General features: G+C 39.8%; 1 protein-coding gene across 3 annotated transcripts in view; it reads left to right on the forward strand.

Annotated features, from left to right (window-relative positions):
* Nucleotides 1–14,621, forward strand: part of Arhgap6 (Rho GTPase activating protein 6) — a 505,314-nt gene that overhangs the window by 459,477 nt on the left and 31,216 nt on the right. For all 3 annotated transcript variants that reach the window (XM_075957613.1, XM_075957615.1, XM_075957614.1), the window contains exons 7-9: nucleotides 294–444; nucleotides 1,449–1,597; nucleotides 8,429–8,608. In XM_075957613.1, coding sequence (XP_075813728.1) covers nucleotides 294–444; nucleotides 1,449–1,597; nucleotides 8,429–8,608 — 480 coding nt within the window. The remainder of the gene's footprint in view (nucleotides 1–293; nucleotides 445–1,448; nucleotides 1,598–8,428; nucleotides 8,609–14,621) is intronic.

The following is a 14,621-nucleotide window of genomic DNA, read 5'->3' on the forward strand; positions in this document are numbered from 1 at the left end:
TAACCTCAGGGGCATGAAAAGTCCAGTAATAAAGAAAAACACCCAACATTATTCCCTGGCCTCTACAGGTGTGTACCTGCACACACATGTTCACATGCATTCTGTTTCCTTTTTTCCCTTCTTGTGATCTGTGCAGACTTAATACCAGATGTTGTCCATCAAAAACATTTTGGGGGGAGATCGGTAAACACAGAGGTTAGATGATTCTAAGGTATCGTTGACTATATGAAACTTCTTGTCAAATTAACCCTCTGAATCTTATGTAACTGATACTTGAACCTTTGATTTTCCAGCTGCGTGAGGAATTTGACCGTGGGATTGATGTCTGTCTGGAAGAGGAGCACAGTGTTCATGATGTGGCAGCCTTGTTGAAGGAGTTCCTTAGGGACATGCCTGACCCCCTTCTCACCAGGGAGCTCTACACAGCATTCATCAACACTCTCTGTACGTAATAAAGCCAGATTTGCGGGAAAGCATCCCTGGAATAGCAGGATGTCCAGCGCACTCATGAAAATCTTGTGCGTGTGTTTCCCGATAACTGCTTTTGCCTTTATTGGTCTCTAATGAATGGGCTATTTGGGGGATTTTCTGAGATATACCCTGGGGGAAACTAGCAAGAAAAAAGCTCGGCTAAAATAAATGGGAAAAGCCAAGAATTTCAGATGTTTTCCAATGACCCCAGGAAAGTAGAAAGTGCTATAAGTTGATGCTTTGAAGTGCTGGCAAGAACTTGCATTGATTCTGTGCCTAAAAATTAATCCTGGCATCTGGTATCAGGAAGGAGGGAACCAAAAAACCCAGAGTAAGAAAGTGGGCAACAGTATTTTCAGTGGAAGTCAAATGGCATAGCCCAGTACCAGTACTTTGAAAGGAGCTGTGCCTGACTGTGCACAGACCCAGAAAAGGTCAGGGGAGAGGAAAGAAGAAAATGTCAGAGATGTATGAGTCCGCACACGTTTCTTCCTACAAAGCACCAGTTCCATTGGGATTGTGGCTAAGAAAGAAGACAGTGTGTTTGTTACATGCCTTAGGTATTGCCAAAAATAAAAATCCATACCTTGTATATTGTTCAAGAAGAAAGGCCCTTAAACACATTATAAAAGATTTCATACCATTCACCAATTTCCAGCCACTGTTAGTGGGTATTTACCAGTGTGCACTAAAACCCATTAAGTCAGAGTAATAAAATAAGAGAATGGAGGCTGATGGAAATAAGGGAAATGGGTTATCTTTCCTATGATTTCTCTTGCAGTCCAACTGTTCTCTAGACGTTTCATAGATTTTTGTGGCTAAGCTGCTGAAGTAGTGGGAAAATGGTGGAAGTCACAAAGTAGAGATGGCTTGGGTAACTTCTTTCTTAAAGTAGTGGAGAAAAAACCCAACCTCGGTGCCCAAACAGTGTCAGCTCCGCCAGTCTTACTCAGAGTACCTCTCTCTGCCATATGTAGTGTTGGAGCCAGAGGAACAACTGGGCACCTTGCAACTCCTCGTTTACCTTCTACCTCCCTGCAACTGCGACACCCTCCACCGCCTCCTACAGTTCCTCTCCATTGTGGCCAGCCACGCCGATGACAGTGTCAACAACGATGGACAAGAGGTATGCTGCCATAAATAGAGTGACTTCTTTTCTATTGTTTGTCTGTTGTTCTAGCTGGTAAAGCACAAACTATCAATGTGATCACACATTTCGCTGGAAATCTTAATGCCTCGCCATCTGCATTAGTTGTTCATCTCATGACATCATCGATATACCTGACGAAAGCCACATAAGGAAGGAGGAGTTTGTCATGAGAAACAAGTCATGGTGCCAGGAACAAGCACCAAGTGGTCACATTGTGTCTATAGTGAGACAGAGGGGAGAGAGGACTGCTGACAGCCAGCTTACTTTTTCCATTTCATTCAGTGGTGACCCCAGGCCAGGGGATGACATCACCCGCATTTAGAATGGGTCTTCCCACCTCCAGCTAGTGTAGATTACACATCACTGACATGCTGAGAGATTTGTTTTCCTAGTCATTATAAATCCAATCACAAGTTCTCTGACGTAGATGTTTATGTAATAGTTGTATCTCTTGGAGGCTCGGTTTCTGAAAACATGAAAACTGTTGATCTTCTTGATATTTTCAATGACACCTCAAAATGAAACTCCCATTTTCCAAAAAGACGGTTTGCTCAAGACTAAACTTCCATTTGGGAGGGAGAGATAAGACAGTTGGCTACAGCAGAGTTTGAAAAGGTGTAAAAATAGAGTGCAGAGTGAGCGAAGGATGCCATTGTTGTAACTGGCCAAATCTCTTGTGCTGACTTGGAAAGCAAATATCACAGCTCCTCTTATCTCATTGGCTTCAGTGTAGAGAGTTCCTTTCACTCCTTAAATCACTTCTTCAAAACAGGCATTTGCTGAATTTGCTGCTTTTAAGTCGAGTATGGAGGGGACTGGAAGTTTTGGTCTTTGCTGTTATATAGCAATGCTACTGAAACTGAAGATCAGCTGTTAAAGGCACATTTGCTAAAGTTCTATAGATTGTTTAGGTATATTCTAGTTGAAACTGGTCCCAATTCAGGGCTAGTATTATCCTTCCTCCCACATGAGATTTGGAGCTATGGTTCTCTTCAGTCATACTCATTCTTTCAAATATTTAAGAGTTTCGTCATTGGTCAAAAGACATAGCCTGCTAGCTGGTACCCTATTAAATATTCAGTCTCACAAGGGACCCCATTTTCTTTGATCTCACACAGCCGTACTTCTCTCTGATGTTGGTTTTCCCAAGAGGCCTCAGAGCCATTAATAGGTTAGTATGTACTTTAAATCAACGAAAGGGAGCCAGAGGTGTTCCAATCTTACTTAACCACATATGCTGCTATTTAAATTATTAAGCAGAGCTCAGCTATATGATGAACTTCTGTGCTTGTCAGATTTAGTTCCCACAGGGCATGGACATATGTAATTCCTTTTTAAGTAGTTCAGAAAAGCAATTCTGCATTTCTCCTCCTCCTTCCCACCAGGAGTGTGAGAATGGAACTTGAACTTTCCCAAGGTAGCCATTTTTCTCTGTAGGAGTTATAATTAGTTAACCCCCCCCCCAGCTTCAGGTTTCATCATATGGTACTGACACCTTACTTCAGCTCTTCCACTGGTATACTATAATTCTCGTAATTGTTGCATAGTTACATTATCCGTCTGGGTGTCAGCCTTTATGGACTACAGAGATAATGGAAGCTGTAGAGCCTTGTGGCTGCGTGAAAACAGAGCCCTGATTGAAAGGTATGCCAATTGCCTTTCTGGTGTTTGCTAAGTACTGTTTGAGAAGGAGAAAGTTGAATCTTGGGTGATTAAGAAGGCACTGAGGAAAGCAAAAAGTCCAGTCCAACTTGCTACCATATTACCTTTGGGGAAAAATTTCCAGACACCAAGTCTTCAGTTCAAAGCTCAACAAGCCTCATTACTCAAGCTCCAAAGAAGACAATATTCCTAGATGAAAATGCAGATTTATCTTAGCCTGCCAGGATCCTAGCTACCATTTATGACTCTATCATGTGTTGGTTTTGTGCCATAGTACCTAATCCTTTGAATAGGCAAGGCAAATGTTATTGTGCCCACTTTTCATGGAATGAAACTGAAAGACAATGCTTAGGTAACTTAGCCATGTCCCCCAGGGAACTTCTACTTATGACAATATAACTGGCAAGTTTGTAGAGTTTACAACTCTGGAGAGGCACTGTATACCCTCTCGTCACTGTAGATTTGTAAAGTCATTAGTAGAGTAACCCTGAAGGAACAGTAAAAAGCTCTTGCAGAAGGGTCCTTTTCATCAATGCATATGTATCACCATACTGGTTAGTTATCATATGGATTCTGCAAGTAGAGAATATGCAGCTGTTCTTCATACTACAGCCAGTCTAAATTACTCAGTTAAAACAGTAGGGAAAATGGGAGGACAACATCACTTCCTTGTACATGTTAGAAGCAACTATAAACAAGCAGCCATGTTTGACTTAAGGCTATAGAGCAGAGAGTACTGAGGGGGTGGCAGGAAACTGTGCCATGTTCATAGAATACTGAAAGTGTCTGCAGGTAGAATCTCTATCCTGCTAAGATATGAACTTTGGGAGCACAGAGAAAAAAGATTATATAATCTATGGTGTAAATTAATTTCACATACAGAGAGAGGGAGATAGATAGATAGATAGATAGATAGATAGATAGATAGATAGATAGATAGATAGGAAGAAAGAAAAAGGAAAGAATGAACGAACAAACGAACGAACGAAAGAAAGAATTGAGAATTATTATGAAGTTTTTGTATCAATGACAGTAGAGAAAACAGGAATCTAGAGGTGGAGGAAATGAAGACAAAAGGCAAACAGACATTCATAGAAGAAGGGATAGACATGAGCTAAAAGATCTGCAAATAGCACCATGGAGAATATCCAAACAAAGCCTTGTAGGAGGTTGAGTAGACGGACTACATAAACATGGCATAGAACTAGGGGTTAGCTAAACTCCTCTAATAGAAGCTAAGGGTCTTTGCTTAAAATATTTTAGTAGGATGAAGGAACATAGAATGGGCAGAAGAATAGAGAAAGGCAAAATACTACATTAGAAATTATGGACAAATAACAGAGCATTTCTCCAGTTCTCCTATCTATCTGTTAGGCCGTCACTTCCTTAAGGATTGCCGCGTGGAAGAAAACTGACTCTGATTAGAGAATAATAATAATAATAAGCCTGGAGGCTCACAAAGCTTTGCCAGAGCCTTGTCTATATGAAAGAGGCTGAGAAAGGCCTATATTTCCTCATCTGCAAAGTAAAAGCATAATGTCCTTTCTGATATGTGCTAAAAACTCAGTGCACCCTTCATTAGTAAGATCATGAAGATAGATCTAAAAAGTATATGCATCCATTTGAGGAGGTGCTTGCTTCTAGGGCATGGTCTACCTTACCTTAGCTCTAGAGCTTCAGGAGGATCCTGCCTCCCTTTTCTCAGCCTCCTCCAGTCTTTATTTAGAGCCATTTTCCTATCTCTGCTTGCTCTTATAAGGTCTGCCAACCAAGAGTGAACAGGAGGAGGTACACCCGTATGATGGATGTACAAAGAGGTTGGCACCAGCACAGCTGTATGACTTTACTTCCTATCGCTTCACCTCCTCCTGGCTCTAGGCCTTACTGCCCCACTATGTATAAAATAATGACCATGAGAGCAACTCCTTTCCACATAAGCTTTTCTGGAGAAAGAACTCTAAAAGTCTATGGAAAGTCCCTAGTTAATGTCTGGAAACGCTGGACTTTTAACACATGCTATTTATACAGTGCTTTGAAATTATCTGGGAGGCTTACTTAGTGAAGAGAGAAGATTTTCTGGAATTGACTGGCTAACTAAATCATGCAGTCATTGCCAGTTTTGAGTGTCCCTAGCACCTAGACAGGCCATACATACTTAACTAACTAACTAACTAACTAACTAACTAACTAACTAACTAACTAACTAATGGCCTATGTGTATATATTAAAACATGGGGAAGCAATGGTGGGGAGATGTCCAGGAACAAGATTTCTTCCAAACTGAACAAGTAGCAAACCAAAACATAAAATGGGAACAAAGCAGAGCAGCTTGGGCTGCAGCTGGAATCCATGTGCAATCTCACAGACGGATAGGATTGCATTCCCAGAATAGCAACCAGAGAAGGAGAGAGCGGAAACAGAGCTCTGGATTGTCATTGTACTAAACATTCTTTTAAGTAAAAACAAAATCTTCAGTTTCTTCATGCTTAAAAAAGGGAGAAAACTCCAATTTTACTTTAAAGGGGGTTGGGGAAGCTTTCCAGATGCCTTCAAGTTCTGAATGGAGGAATTGGAAAAGGACCCATATTTTATTTTCCCCGTAACTATAAATTTCCAGGAAGAGGATTGAAAATAGAATGAAAACTTTTGGAGCTTCGTGTCAACAAAATAAGACAAAGACCGAATAACTAAAGGTCCTGCAGAAAACGCACTGTCTCTTATTTGGAAAGTTTACCACATGGAATAATACTTTCCCCTGGTGTTGACTTGTTTATCTGAAAACAGCCTCATCCTTTAGCAACAAAAAAGAAACCCTAGTTCTACAGCAAGCTTGCAGGGCAAGACTACCATCAGCTCAGAGGTTCCCACGGTAAAGGGGAGACTGGAGGGATTCAACTCGGCTATTCTGTGAGGATTCCTGAATCCTACACTAGGCAGCCACATACTGTCTCAAAGATGGTGTGGATCTTCCTGGGGATGGGGGTGCATTTTTATCCGGACAGTCCTCAGCATTCTCAGCTAATGCCAGCATGAGGAATCAAAGTTCACACAGACCAGTAGCTCTCACTGTGGGAAATGTTGCCCTACAAGGTCCACAGAGCCCTGTGTGGACATATCTATGGTTGGCACAACTGGGTGTGGAGGGATACTACTAGAAATTAGTGATGTGAGGCCACTTACTCTCCTACTCTGCATAGGACAGTCCCCGCAGCAAAGAATAGTCAGCCACAAATTTCACCACTGCCATGGTAAACACTAGTTTAGAAATATTCGGCCAATCTTTCTTTCCTGTGTGAAGAAGGCAAGTAAGTAAAAGGATTACCAAGCTTTTAAACATGCTCATATTCATTATTATAACAATTTAAATTGGAGAAATGACTCCCCAAACAGTGCTCAGCCAATCACATAAAATGCCTTTATGTAGCTATTTCTGTACATTATTTATAGCAAGAGAAGAGTGAAAACGACACAAATGCGTGTCATTTGGCTGTGCTTACAGCAAACCATGATCAGTTTATGCAACGGTTGCTAATGGCCAAGAAAAAGTGATGATGAATTGCTTGAAATTGGGAGATGAATGCAACGTGTTGGTAAGAGACAACAAGCAAGTTACAAAATAGCTTATGGAGTGAGACTCTAGCTTTCAGGGAAAAAAAAACTGTACCATGCGTCTCTGTGCAAATAGGCCCTTAAGAAAGCATTTGGACAATTGGATCTGGGGAGTGATAGATGAAAGCTGTTTCGTTTTTCCATGCTTGTCCATGCTTTCTATTCATTAAAATAGTGAACATGTGTGTGTGTTTTTCCTTTTTAATATTTTCACCTAAAGAATACTTCGCTGCCTTCATTCTGTGCTTCCTGATAGTGCCAAGCCCAGACCACTCTGTGTCTTTCTTCTTTATCCCTGTTTGTGAGAGTGTTTGAAGACGCATCTGCACTCACTGTGCTCACTGCTTGCTGAAACCCTGCAAAGGCTCTGATCTAGATCATCAGACCACCCTCACATCCAACCCAGAGGGGCATGTAGAATGCCATTGTGAACATCTGTCGCAGGAGATCACACACTTGAAACAACCCTAGCATTCCTAGCATTCCTTCCCAGCACATGTTCCTCTTCTTCTCCAAATATCTGGCCCCTTCTTGGTCTGTTTTATCAGCTGTTCCTTAAGGGTGTTCAACCCACCTCAACCCTTCATATTCCTTGTCTATTCCTAATCGGTTTCTCTTACTGTTAGTTAAACATGCAATCCTCACCCGCAGCATGATGCCCTCATTCTCGCCATTGACAATCTACATGACAATTGGAACACTATGCTTTACCCCCTATTCTGTTATAGTTCAGAAGCTAGCTGCTAAAACCTAGACTGTGTGCCCTTCCCATGTGTTGGCACACCACTGCCGTTTCTGGGGCCATAGAGTGCTCTTTCTAACAGGCAAATCATTCCATTTCCATACAAAATCCTCTTGTTCAGATGCCCTAAATATATTCCACATTTTTTTTGTGTGCTCCACTGTGAAAATGGTCCTGACCAAAGATACTCTGCTTTGCACCAGAAATAACATTTTCTTTCTTTCCAGATTGTATGGTCAATATTGCTACCTCCAAATTCTAGGGTCTCTGGAATGGATAAGGTCCATTATTTGTACTCACGACCTGAGAATGGGAAGTGTATTTCCTTCCTAGAATGTAAGCCATCTGAAATAAGGACTGTGCTCTAATGATTATCATTGGAAGTGTTAAAAATAATTTTGACCCATGAAAAATATCAAGTAGCAATATGCTGAGTGGATGGATCAGTGGAGATGTTATGGATTGATGTGTGAACAGCCACATTGATATATGTATTGCTGAGGGTAAATTTTTGAAGTACAAATTGTCTGAAAATGTTGAATAGTAAGAGTTTGGGAATAAACACTTCAAAATGCAACATTTTATTCAATGTGCTAATGAGATGACCATTGAATTTTGATCTTCTACACAAAATATGAAGCAAAAGCATATTACCACATCCTCCTTGATTCTGATAAAGGCGATACTTTCCATGAAAGGAAACATTACTAATGAAAATATTTCATGGCTTATTGAACCTCCCAGCATTTAAAAAAGCAACTTAAGAATAGTCCTTGTGTTTTCTTCTCCCATAGATCACTGGGAACAAAATGACATCTCTGAACTTGGCCACCATATTTGGGCCCAACCTGCTCCACAAACAGAAGTCATCAGACAAAGAATATTCCGTGCAGAGCTCAGCCAGAGCTGAAGAGAGCACAGCCATCATCGCAGTGGTACAGAAGATGATTGAAAACTATGAAACCCTGTTCATGGTAAGTGGCCCTTCAGCACTGAGACATCTCGATGATTTTCTTATTGGTTGCCTCTGCTGATAAAATGAAACTCAGGTTATCCACTTTCTGGTTTTCTGTGCTGGTCATAAGTGAACTCACTGGAAGCCAGGCAATTTTGTTCAAAATACTCTGGTGTCATGTTTTAGTATATCAGAAGTATAAATTTTATTTTGTTAATAATAGTAATAATCACACATAATTAATTAAATAATTACATGTTAAGATTTAGTTACCTATGGAGCAGGAGTTCTTGTTCAAAATATTAATAAAAACACCTCTTTGGAATCCTGCAATCTTAGTAAATTCACATGTTCATAACCAACAATGGTGACATGATTTCTCCAAGGTCTATACTTTGCACCTCCTGTATGAAATTTCACCTTTCTGCCCTATGCCCTTCCCACGTCATTTCCCATGCCATTTATCTATCCCCTGAAGCCCATGACCATTCTATTTATGTTTATCTTGCTCAGCCTTGTGTTGTAATCATGTACGGCCATTTCCTTTAGTAGATTATAAATGCATTTAAAGCAAGGACTGTGTCCTTGGTATTGCTTCATCGTATCCTCTGTACACTTCTGGAAGGTCCTTCATTTGTTAGGCGTCCAGTAAATATTTTTTGATTTGTATTGAATTACCAGTTCCTGTTTTCATTCATAAAACTGCATTGCTTGCTCAAACTTCCCTTGAAACAGAACAAATGCCAATTTTCTTCTATTTCTCTTTTCTACCCGGATTGCACATCATTTTTTACAGAAATGTTCTCCATGATTCTTTTGATATTTCTCTTATCATGTGCAAATGCAATAAAGCCTGCATATTACACTGGGGCCTTCTGTGGCTACTTCAACCTAGAATACTAGCTAGCTCCCTCTTCTGAATCTCCTTTAGAGTTATCTATACTTATCAAATTCTTCGTAGTAGATTTATTGCCATGCTTGTTCTATACTCATTTATTTTGGATATTCAAATGTCAATGATTTGGAATAACTTCTCCATTTATCTTACCAATTTGATTGCGATCAAGTAATTCAATATCCCATAAGCATTAATTTGACTCATGTAAAATGAAAAAAAATCTAATTCTTAAAATTATGATAGAATAATTTGCTATGAGAATGAGTTATACAGACCAGAAATATCTGTCCAATTGCTAATTAATAATTACATTAGCTTGGCAACATGGGCTGCCTTGAATTTCACTATTTTAACACCAGACACATAGGTATCATATTTATCAGACATTTGGTAGACTGCCTCACAGGTGATGACTTTAGAACCTCAAATACTTGTACTATAAGATGCTATCCCTGGGCTTTTACTGTATACTGAAAAGGTGTGTCCATCATATGCACTGAGTTCTATAGCCAGAACTTACCCACAGATCATATTTAACTGAAAGGGAGTGTTTTTGTCCCACTTGGTCCTACAGTCATTTGGTCCCAAAGAAATATACAGAGGTCTACGTTAATTATAAAATGGTTGGCCCTCCCCCCTCCGTCCATATCTAGGACTTACCACAGGACAGGGAACCCTGACTGCTCTTTGGACTAGAGAGGGAGGGGGAGAGGAGTGGGGGGAAGGGGAGAGGGGTGGGAGGAGGGGGAGAAGAGTGGGAGGAGGGGGAGAAGAGTGGGAGGAGGGGGAGGGAAATGGGAGGCTGGGAGGAGGTGGAAATTTGTTTTTTTTCTTTCTTTATTGTCCTTTTATCAATAAAAAAAGAGAAAAAAATGGTTGGCCTATTAACTAAGGCTTTTTATTAACTCTTATAACTTATATCAGCCCATAATACTTGTCTATGTTAACCACGTGGCTTGGTACCTTTTTTGGTGAGGCAGTCACATGTTGCTTGCTTTATGTCTGGCTTCCTCTGTGTCTGGGTGACGACTGCAGACTGACTCTTTCTTCTTCCCAGAATTCTCCTGTTCTCACCCCACCTATACTTCCTGCCTGGCTACTGGCCAATCAGTGTTATATTAAAATACAATTGACAGGGTACAGACCATTGTCCCACAGCACTTACCCCCCATTTTTTTAAAAAAAAAACAAGAACTCTGAATTGAATCTCCTTTTAGTTTTTCTCCTGACTATTATCCATAACAACTTGTAATCAACATTCTAAACAAAGGCAAACATCCATAATCCACTTTTTTGGAATGTGGGTGTAGTTTATCGGCTACTTTCTGCTAATTGGGGGTGCTGATAATCTTATGGGGACCTAAAGAAAATTTAAAATTATGGTCAAGTCCTGGCTGGAATATTCTGTGAGGTTTGATCATCTTAGCCAGCAGTCTTGAGGCTGATCTGGATATAGAACTTAGACATCTGGGCCATCTGCTTCTATCAGAAATTTCTCAGGGGGTCTTTCTTGATCCAACCTGATTTTTCTTAACTCAGAATGAATCCACAGCTTCTCATTTCCTGTGAAAACAAAAGCAAAACCTCTTCTCCAAAGTAACATATCTTTAGACTTAAATTTTGAAGTGAAAGCATTTTTAAAATATATATGTTGCAAAAATCCAGCAGCATTTATAATCAAGTATCTTTTAGCAGCTTTTACTCCTTCCTCAACCATCAAACAATTTAAAAAAAACACAATAACATGCAGTATCCAGACTCTCTGTGTATTTTTCATCTTTACGTGGCTTTATCTTGAACTCTATTTCTCTTATTTTTTATTTTTAATTTTTGGCTTTATGAGACAGGGTTTCTCTGTGTATCTTAGGCTGTTCTGTAACTCACTCTGTAGACCAGGCTGTCCTTGAAATTACAGAAATCTGCCTGATTCTGACTCCCAAGTGCTGGGATTAAAGGCACATGCCACCACACCTAGAACTCACAGAGATCTGTCTGCCTCTGCCTCCCAAATATTAGGATTAAGGGTGTGTGCCACCACACTGAACTACTTTCTATTTTTCTCTTTTATTTTAAGGATTTTATCCTTCTCTTTTTTCCACAAACCTACATATATTTTTTAACACACTATAAATTGTTTAGAGGCTTTTTGTCTATCTTTACTGTATCTTTCTTTTTCTGACAATATGAGTCTTTAATTTGCTAAGTGACATGGCTAGGATTAATGCCATGGCTTTGACAGCTATATTCAGCCCAGTCCTTAGCTTTCTGGGATTCTAGCCTCATGGCAGAGGTACTGGCTGGAGCCATGTTTATTGCCACAACTCTATGGCTTTACAAGGTCCCTGCCACCACCAAAAAGCATGTGGTCAGCTATTCATCAATACCATTTAAGTGTTTCATGGCAGGACCTCTTAAAAGAGCTGCAAGGTTTCACAGCTAAAGCTGAGTCAAGAAACCTCTCATAAATGAGAGCGCTTGCCTCTAACAAACAGAGCCCACCTGAGAAAGTGCTGCTATCAATAAGTTGTGCTTAACTCTATTCTTTTCTGTCTAAAATTACTTCCCAAGCTCTCTCAGGCTTTCTGTGGATGCAGTTGTCCACATGGGCACCATTTGTTGACTGAGGTTTCTGCCCACCCAGTCCTGCAGTCATTCAGTCCCAAAGAAATACACAAAGGTCTACATTAAGTATAAACTGACTGGTCTATTACCTTAAGCTTCTTATTAATTCTTAGAATTAATATTAGCCCATAATACTTGTCTGTTTTAGCTATGTGGCTTGACACTGTTTTTGGTGAGGCAGTCAAATCTTGCTTGCTCTGTGTCTGGATGACGACTGCAGATTGACTCTTTCCTCTTTCCAGAATTCTCCTGTTCTTGCGCCACCTATACTTCCTGCGTGGTTGCCCCGCCTATACTTCCTGCCTGGATACTGGCCAATCAGCGTTTTATTAAAATACAATTGACAGGGTACAGACCATTGTCCAACAGCAAGGGAGGCTGGGAATTATACTTTGGCTAGATGCCCAGATGGAAGAGGAAATGCATTTACCACAGTGACTAACAGTGGCATTTTGTTCCCTATTATGTCTCTGAAGCATTGTCCCTGTGTTGTACATGGAAAGCTCTCAAAAATGTTGAATTAGTCATCAACTATATAAATTCACACTTCAGTCCAAATTCTCATAATTAATTACATATTTGGATGAATCAAATGTCTGAACTTTTCAATATTTTCATCGAATTTTAAGTCACATATCATCTTGCCAAGTTGTCTTGGCATTACTTCATGTTCTCTGGATTTTTTTATCAAAATAATATCTCTCATCAATCTTCTATTCTCTAAATTCTGTATTTTACGCAAAATTTTCCTTTATATGAAACCACAAACCATCAGGAATTTCTTTTCACCTCAGATCCTAACAAAATGCTTCCTGATCTCCTTGAAAGGCAGAGGTCATTGTAATTATGTCATCCCTCTTCTCTCTACTTCCTGCCACCTGGAATAGTTAGAAGAGCAGCAAAACATCAGTATTCTATCTCTTGTGATCTTTTCCAAACCTGGCTTTATTTTTATCATTCTCTGTAGAGGTCGATGTTGAGATTCTCTTGTGCACTAACAAATATTTATGTGCACAAGTTATGGTTTGTGTTTCTTAAAGAAGCCCATCTTGATGACCTTGTCTAAAATCTAATATCTCTGACTTCACTCTACTATTTCTGCTATGACTCCTACTACTCCTGATAACACACACACACACACACACACACACACACACACCACACCACACACCACATTCTCACTTCATATTCACACTCTGTTCTTTTTCTCCTTAGAATTCACCACTACTAATAGAGAATTTTGCTAATTTTTCTTTTTAGTTATGTTTCTCCTCACCAAAATGTGTTATTTTCTGGTCCATGCATTCATTACTACTGTGCCAATGACATGGTAGAAACAAGATAAACATTGGTTAGATTCATGAGTGACTTGATAGTAGCTGTGTGATGTATGATTTCTGTCTCACAAGTCCTTACTCTTACATGTGGGGAAAGTTAGGGCATGCAGGAAATAAGTATACTTTTCTGAGCATAAGTTAACCACCGCTGTAATCGTGTCTGCTCTCCTTAGATGGACTGTGGGAACTATACTGAAAAAGAAAAAAACAGTGGAAGTAATTGAAGGGGAGAAAGACAGAGATTCCCAAACCAGACTCTGAAAAATTAAAGTGGAACCAAAAAACTTGACTACAATCTATCTCTGCTATGTCTGTCTCATCTTTGATTTCCATTTCTTTAGTTATCATGGAATAGTCTTAAGTGAATGCTATCCAAGATCCTTTAAAAGTCTAACATCTGTGTGGTTCAGTGCTTCAGAACTGACTTTTGTATTACTTAAAAGCATATAAAAAATTAATTTCATCACAATTTTTTATTTTCTGGGCATGTTCAGCCTTTCAGAATCTTTTCTGTTATACCGGGTATCATGGAAGCTCATGCATCTGGGTAGGTAAAAATTCAGCTATGTGTGTAAAATTTTGTTTAGTATGTTCATTTTTAAGATGCTTCTAGAATAATTACTAAGCCAGGCGGTGGTGGTGCACGCCTTTAATCCCAGCACTCGGGAGGCAGAGGCAGGTGGATCTCTGTGAGTTCGAGACCAGCCTGGTCTACAAGAGCTAGTTCCAGGACAGGCTCCAAAACCACAGAAAAACCCTGTCTCAAAAAACCAAAAAAAAATAATAATAAAATAGAATAATTACTACTGCAAATAAAGAGTGATGAACCTAGACAGATGGAAACTGCCAATTGACTAAAGGTAGTTAGCCTCTGGGTCTCTTCATAGTCTCTAGGAAGGTTTTTAAGCTGGAAAGGAGATAAACCGCTACCATTGACAGACACTACAAATGAAGACTTATTAGCAGCAATGACTGTGAGCTTTTCCTTAAAAGCACAAAGTACCCTGGAATCAGTCATTCCACAGAAGAACTGGTGGGAAAAAATTTAGAAACCCCAAGAAGCCTAGCAATGATCTCAACATTGTTCTTAATGATGTTCATTTTCTAACCATAATCTGAGTTAATGGAAAATAGGAAAAGACAAGAAAGAACCTGGCTTTGGCCCAGTATTAAAA

The sequence above is a fragment of the Microtus pennsylvanicus genome, chromosome X, assembly GCF_037038515.1.
Source record: "Microtus pennsylvanicus isolate mMicPen1 chromosome X, mMicPen1.hap1, whole genome shotgun sequence".
Lineage (NCBI taxonomy): Eukaryota > Metazoa > Chordata > Mammalia > Rodentia > Cricetidae > Microtus > Microtus pennsylvanicus.